This window comes from Hylobates moloch, unplaced genomic scaffold (genome assembly GCF_009828535.3).
Source record: "Hylobates moloch isolate HMO894 unplaced genomic scaffold, HMol_V3 SCAFFOLD_14, whole genome shotgun sequence".
NCBI lineage: Eukaryota > Metazoa > Chordata > Mammalia > Primates > Hylobatidae > Hylobates > Hylobates moloch.
Genome location: NW_026652289.1, coordinates 31,684,686 through 31,692,261, shown reverse-complemented (window position 1 = coordinate 31,692,261; position 7,576 = coordinate 31,684,686). Strand labels below are relative to the sequence as shown.

Genomic DNA, 7,576 nt, shown 5'->3' with positions numbered 1-7,576 from the left:
GTACCATCTAAGGATGCTGTTCTGTGCTCAGATAAGCCACAAAGCCTAGGGTGTCAGGAAAGGACTTAAACAGCCAACCAGGAAGGACAGAGTCTGGGTTCGTGCGAGGAAAGCAACAGCGAAGGCTGGGGTAGGGGAGCAGAGTCTTCCTTTCCCCCCAGCAGCCAGTGCCCAGTGGCCTCCCAGCTGGCTGGGCAGGACCTTAAGATGCTAGAGAATGGCCTTGGTGTATTACTTTCCATCACCCCTGCTTGTTCTTATGAAAATGTTTTTCTTTCCTACTTCACCTCCTCTTTCCATCCTCGGATCTGAACCTCTCTGCCCCTCACCTGCTCCCGGGGCCTCAACATACTCCAAGCTTTTAGACAAAAGGCTCTCTCCAGCCATATATCAATAATGCAAATGCAGTGGAGAGTGGTCTCCCCAAGTTCAAGGACACTCCACTCCTGGACTCATTTAGACCATGTTGCTGTCTGTCTGTCTGTCTGTCTGTCTGTCTATCTATCTATCTATCTATCTATCTATCTATCTATCTGTCATTTTTGATTGATTGATTGATTGAGACAGGGTCTCGCTATATTTCTCAGGCTGGCTGCAAACGCCTGGGCTCAAGCCATCCTCTTGCTTCTAACCTCTCAGAATGCTAGGATTACAGGCGTGAGCCACTGTGCCTGGTGCTTTTATTTTTTTAAGTTCTGTCCACCCCCCTCCCATTTCAGGTGTGTCTTCTGTACAAAGTGCAATTCTCACCAGTCCTTTGAAGAGTCACAAGATAGAAAGTCAGTAGTGGCCTGGGAGGGATGGGGATGTGTACATGAGGTCCACTGTGAGGTGCCAAAGAATTTGGGGATAAGGTCAGATAAACATCACCCCCTGAAAATAAAGCTAGTTTAAAACAAATGCATCATGGCTGCATTTGGGCAGCTGCAGAACGACGCCCCTCCCGCAGCCAGCCAGCCTCCTTCCCTGGGCACAGCGGTGGGAGCAACTTTGCCAACGTGCAGCCCAAGGCAAGGCACTCACTTCTGTGGGCCTCAGTGTCCTTGTCTGGGAAATGACAGGTTTAGAGGAGGCGATCCATGATCCTGTCACTTAAAATCCATACACATATCCTGCCAGAGTCCAGACAATTTCCATCTCAGCGTTGGACCTCTTGGGAGCAGACATTATAGGTAGTTGGTCTCTTTCAACAAGGTGGAGTTTACTCATTAGGACTTTGTGAACAACTTCTCAACACCCCACCCGACTTGTCAGCCCCAAGCTGGGCTTGCCTGGCTCAGCCACTCGACGAGGCTGCCTGGCTGGCTTTCCTGTAGTTGGTGTCCTTTGGGAGATAAAGGGAGTTTCTTCCCTTTTTTTTTTTTTTTTTTTGAGATGCCGCTTTGCTCTTGTTGCCCAGGCTGGAGTACAGTGGTGCGATCTTGGCTCACTGCAGCTTCCGCCTCCTGGGTTCAAGCGATTCTCCTGCCTCAGCCTCCCAAGTACCTGGGATTACAGGTGTCACCACCATGCATGGCTAATTTTTGTATTTTTAGTAGAGATGGGGTTTCACTGTGTTGGCTAGGCTGGTCTCGAACTCCTGACCTCAGGTGATCCACCCGCCTCAGCCTCCCAAAGTGCTAGGATTACAGGTGTGAGCCACCACGCCCAGCTAGGAGTTTATTTCTGATTCAGCTGCAAACATGGTAGACTGTAAGCTCTCAGTGGGCAAAGAGCTCGGATTTATTGATATCTGGGCTCTAGGGTCTAAAAAGCTGCCGTGCATCAGCGGTACTTAACAAGTTGCTGGTTTTAATTCAATGTCAGTCTCACGGGCCGGGCAAGGGGTTGAATCTTTATCCTAAACACACTTATTCCTTCACTGCCTCACAGGCACAACTCTGGTCAATTGGTGCTTGTGGTGGCCAGCTGTTGGGTTGTGTGGCCTGCCCTACCTTCTGAGAGCTGCACATTGCTCCCCTCCTCTGCTGCAGAGCTCCCTGCAGCCATATTCTGCTACAAGCCTGTCCTTGTAGCCACAGCTGATGACACGGAGGGTACCAATGTAAGGTAGGTTGACCAAGTCCTGTCCCTGGGAAAAGAAGAGCCAAGAAACAGACCCAGAAAGTTGGCTTGAGGGGTTGGATTTGTACCAGTTTTACCTGGAAGATGCTGGAGGTCTTGTCATTTGTCCCATCAACTGGAGAAGGCAGCTATGGAGAGAAGGGCAGTGCTGCAGTACAGAGAGGGTCCCGGTGACATTTAATGCTGGTTCCAGGTTTCCCAAGGCTCCACTGCACTCTTCCCTGAAATTCTGAATCCACTCTGGATTCTCAAAACAATGCCCCTCACCCACTCTTGTTTTCACCTAAGTCATTTCTAGTTAGCGCATTTCCTTTACTTGCAGCCAAAGGATTCCTAGCAAGTACAAGCTTCTGACCTCACAGAGAGGCCGTGGTAAACTTCCCAAGGAGTGCATAAGCCATGGGTTCAGGGATTTCAGCCACTGCGTAGAAGACAAGCAGTAACCTAATTCAATCATACTTGGCAGCAACCGGTGAAGAGGCTGGCAGTCTGGGCTGTGGGGCGCTCCCCTGTGACAGATGGAAGGGGCCCCTCTATCTGGAGGGGCTCTAGAACCTCCTCCCACTGAGGCTAATGTGGTCTGAGGAGGGTCTCTTTGCCAAATGACATCTGGGGTTGGGATCTGGGATTTCCTCCATTGCTTCCTTACATCAGCATTTGCTAAAGTTCAAAAGAAGACCTTCCACGTAATGACATCAAACAGATGTGAACCCACAATTAAAGTAACGTCCACTTAACACTTGGTCAGCACTCCTATTTCATTTTGTGCGCCTTGGAAAGAAATACAGGCTCCTGTGCTATGGGATGTTAACTCTTTTATTAATTTAGGGTCAACATTGTATGTGCTTCATTGATTTCTCTTTCAGAGTTGTAGATTCAATAAACAACATCTGGGTTCTCTCCAGCTCACAGGTGACAAGGCAAATGCACTGTCGTCAAACAGGGGAGCGGGACAATATGAAGAAAGACGAGGTCGAAAAAATTTAAGGCAAATGTTACTTCCCTATTCAAGGGAATTGATCAAGCAGATCTGTGCATTTCAATGAAAATATATGAAATATTTGTCAAAATAATTAACATCGGTAAAAATTAGAACATGTAGCTTATAAAATGCCTACACAGGTTTGGCAGAATAAATCCAGCTGTGTCATGTAGGCTCGTAATATACACAGACACAGGAGCATCCACCTTAAAAACGAGTCTTCTGAAGGGCAGAGGCCAAATGTATTTTAAAAGCAATTCCATGAAATGGGAAGTGATGGATGATTAACAATGCATGGGCCGGCTTTACATTTTGTTCAGAGGAATTGCTTGGCCAGCGGGGTACCTTCTGGCTGGCCACAGAATGCCTCCTGCTGCCCCTCCTCAGAAGGCTCTGCATCAGGTCGAGGTGGTCGTTCAGGCCATGAGACTGCTGAAGAGACAGATAGAACGCGGTAACAAGGAGCGCTCGGCTTGCTCAAAGGAGAACGCTGCGGGGATGGAATCTCCGGGTCTGGGTTTGGAATCTGACTTTCTAAGCCACTGCTGCAGTTTCAGAAGGAGCTATGTAGAAATAGATACTCCGGCCCCAGTGGTCATACATTTTATGCCCTCAAACCTATCTTATAGTCTGACCAAACCGTCCCCAGACTGCTCAGGGGCAGGCAACGAGCAGGTAGACTGCTGGCCCTTTGTCACACGTGAGGACGGCCCAGGGTTCGCCGGCTGGGCCGGGGGGATTTACTGCACAGCCGCAGAAAAGCACGGGGAGAAGAGTGATGTGTGATGCCAAGCGTCTTTCTTTTCTGCTTTGGTCTTGAAGATTCAGTAAACTTATGGTCCCAGAAGCTGCTCCAAAGCCAGAGCTGTGGATTCCCAGAATTCATTTTGTTCCTGTTACAGTTTGTCAGAAGACTGGAGCCAGCAAGCAGCATTTGAGAGGATATCACCATTTTAGGAACACCTCCTTAAGAGCCACCACCCACCTGACTTGGGTGCCCAGAGATGCTGCTCCTGGGGAGATAAAGCTGTCAGGTGCAGGGCACCGCCCCCGAAACAGGCTCTGGCCGACGGTCTGGAGGAAGGTGGATGGATGGATGGATGGGAGTCCCTGCCCTCTGTGGGCAGCTAGACACCCTTACCCGGCCAGGAGGCACGTGCGGCAGCAGAACTGAATGAAGAGCTTCCGTTCGCACAGCCGGTTGGACTTCACCATCTCGCAGAATGTCTCATCAGCTGGGGCCCCGCATCAGGAAAGGAAAAGGAGGGAAAGGTCAGTCTTTGGTGCCTGTAAAGATTGTTTCAAGGCCGGGTGCGGTGCCTCATGCCTGTGATCTCAGCACTTTGGGAGGCCAAGGCGGGTGGATCACCTGAGGTCAGGAGCTTGAGACCAGTCTGACCAACATGGTGAAACCCCGTCTCTACTAATAACATAAAAATTAGCTGGGCGTGGTGGTGGGCGCCTGTAATCCAAGCTACTCGGGAGGCTAAGGCAGGAGAGCCACTTGAACCCGGGAGGCGGAGGTTGCAGTGAGCTGAGATCATGCCATTGCACTCCAGCCTGGGCAAGAAGAGCAAAACTCCATCTCAAAAATAAATAAATAAATAAAAATAAAAAAAGATTGTTTCAAGCATTCCACATATGCTGGGCATCAGTGGTGCCCTGGGCAAGAGGGACACAGACAGAGGTGGGCAGCAGGATGGCAGCCCTTGAAGCCCCTCTCCTGCAATGCACTTGACTCTGGGCGCCCTGTGTGGCGGGAGGGCACTGGTGTATGGGGCTCTTGCTGAGTCTCAGTGACAAGGGGATTCACCAGCAGGATGTGGGGGTGTGTGGGAGGGATCTCGGGAGAACACCCAGCCTGGGCCCGTGGGGCACATGTGCACCTGTCTTTCTGGACATCTGTGCTGGCAGTGGAGCTTAGGAGGAAGACTCTAGGGGAGGCCGGAGGACGGGGCTGGAGGCAGGTGGGAATGGAAGCTGCTTCCACGGTGGCAGGGGCAGACGGGGAGGGGTGGGGATGGGGGGAAGGGAGCCACCGCTAACAGGACTTGCTGAGGACGCCGCTGCGGCAAGGGGAAGATGCCTTTGAGGATGCATCATCCGTGGACCTGGGAGGCCCTCCGGTGGCGACCACACTTTTTTGGGCTACATACATAACGTGGGCAGGTGACTTCCTAAAGGAGTTTCCGGGCCTTTGAAGGGACATAATTAGACAACCCTCCCGCACCCCCACCCCCAAAAAAACACCAGTAACAAGGCAAGGAGGCATCCCAGGGCCCTCCACAAGCTCCATGCTCTGCCAGGACAGGGCCAGTGCCAGCTTCATGCCCAAGGACCACCTGCCCTGACCCTGGACACGGGAGCAGAGAGCCTTCCTCTCCTGGCTATCAGAATGTGGTGCCCAGAGCTGGCCCCATGTGGCTCCACCCTGCTGCTTGCTGGGCCAGAGTCCCCTTCCCTGCCCACGTGTCTGTAATAGCTCCTGCACTGAACCTCCAGGCAGGTCCTGCCAACCCTCCTTGTTGCCTGGAATTCCCAAACTGCGCACTTAGCTTCGGTCCCCTTTTAAGTTTCTGTTTTTACAACTTGTCCCTGTCCCCCATCCCACTGCACAGCCAGGGCTCTCCTGCAGCACCGATGCGAGTCCACGCTGGATCCCTGCGGAGCTGGGATTGCTGCTGCAGAGCGTGTGCTCTACTCTGGACTCTGTCCCCCTTGTCCTGGGGCAGAGACCCTCCAGGCTTCCTGGCTTTGACCCCCCATCTTTGATGGGATGTCGTCATATCCGGGCCACCGGGGGCCTGTGGCATGGCAGTGGGACCAGTACAAGGACAAAATCATTTTTAGGAGTCACTCAATAAACAGATCAGCAGTGGCTGGGATGCCTCTCTGATCAATGTGTGAGAAGCCTAGAGGGAAGGGGGGAGATAGGGCAGCTGTCTTCCATATCAGCTAGAGGAATCCCAGACAGTCAATCAGATCAGGGACACGAACGCCTGTCTGTGGAGCCGCCATGCCTGTGTGGCTTTGCTCTTCTCTTCTGAGCACAAGCTGGCCAGCTGAGCTCCTCCACAGGCAGCCCCAGGGTAACCCGCTGCTGCTCACCGTTGCTGCACGTGTGGTTGGTGATGCAGGAGGTCCCCAGCTGTGTGAAGCCCGTCTTACACCTGCTGCAGTTCCTGCTGGAACCTGCACAGCTCAAGCAGTTCTCGTCACACCTGTGGGAAGATACCGTTTCTGCTGAAGTCTGGGGAAGAGGCCCCACCACTCTGCGCTCCCTTCCCAGAACCCTCACCTCCCTGCACCTCCTTCCCACCCCCTCAGCCTCGGTGCTCTGTAGAGAGGCTGTGTCCGTCACCATTCTCTGACACAGGGGCTAAGTGTCTGCGTCTTTCCTCCTGTCTGACCTTACTATTGCCCTGGGAGGGCAGAGACAGCCATGGCCAGTTGGCAGGAGCAAGCCCAGGATCAGGGGCCAGGCCCAGGCCTCCAAGGCTTCCCGCAGCTCACCTGGACACCCCCCTGGGCCCTGGCACCCAGCCCCCACACACACGGCTCCCAGAGCTGTGTCAGTCTTCTCTCTCCAGTGGCTGCCGGGCTGCGATGGCTGTAGGCTTGGGGTCCAGGCCAGACTGCACCCAGGGATGTGACACACCTGACTCGAGCTGACCAGAAGGCTGCTGTCACCTATATGTGGCCATGCCTGCTTACCCCTGGGGAGTGGGAAAGATGCCCCACAATTCCTGCCCCTCTCGGACAGTCCTGGCCCAGCCTGCGCAGAGATGGACCCCGGCCAGGGCTATTTCTAACGCAGGGTAAACGTGGCCTCAGCAGGGGGGGGGGTTGGTGCGCTACAGCCCAAGGGCCACATCCAGCATTTATCCTGGACCACAGTCACACTCATTCATTGACAATCTTTTCTGTAGCAGTGGCTGAGCTGAGTAGCTGTGACAGAGGCAGTGTTGGCCATTGTGCCCTTTACAGAAAGCACTTGCTGATGTGGGCTGAGTGCTTGAAGGAGCACGTTTCCCATCCTGGGGCCGTGAGTGCACCCCGGCTATGCTGCTGCCTGTCCTGAGTCCAGGGCCCAGTGACTCAGTCTCCACAGTGCTTGCATCAGCTGCCCACCTCCCCGTTGTTGCCAGCTAAGGGTGGAACAGGCCCCATAGGCAGGGCTTGGAGCTTTGCTGTGCTCATGCCTGGGCCTGCCCGGGGGCAGTTCTTTGCTTTATCTAGATGACCCCTCCCTGCTGTGTGAAGCCTTCCATGCCCAGACAGAGCAGCCCTCTGATGGGGTCTGGTCTCACCACTGACTCCGCTGCTCTGGAGCCCCAGGTGCAGTGTCGCTTCAGCCTGGGTGGGAGGTGGGTTTTATTCCTAGTGTGTCAGGATGCTGAGCCTAGAGCTCAAGCCCTCGGTCTGTAATTGTAAATGTGTAAACCCCACAGGCAAACTCACATCCAGGAGCCTAATGTTCCCAACCAGATCGCCCCAGAGGAGAGGATGGGGTTAGACGACTTGCCAGAG

At 53.5% G+C, this 7,576-nt stretch overlaps 1 protein-coding gene across 2 annotated transcripts in view; it reads right to left on the bottom strand.

Annotated features, from left to right (window-relative positions):
• Positions 1-2,864: 2,864 nt before the first annotated feature.
• Positions 2,865-7,576, bottom strand: part of PCSK6 (proprotein convertase subtilisin/kexin type 6) — a 185,703-nt gene continuing 180,991 nt past the window's right edge. For both annotated transcript variants that reach the window (XM_032175060.2, XM_032175062.2), the window contains 2 exons: positions 6,155-6,267; positions 2,865-4,281 (listed from right to left, as the gene is read on the bottom strand). In XM_032175060.2, coding sequence (XP_032030951.1) covers positions 4,184-4,281; positions 6,155-6,267 — 211 coding nt within the window. In that variant the 3' untranslated portion in view covers positions 2,865-4,183. The remainder of the gene's footprint in view (positions 4,282-6,154; positions 6,268-7,576) is intronic.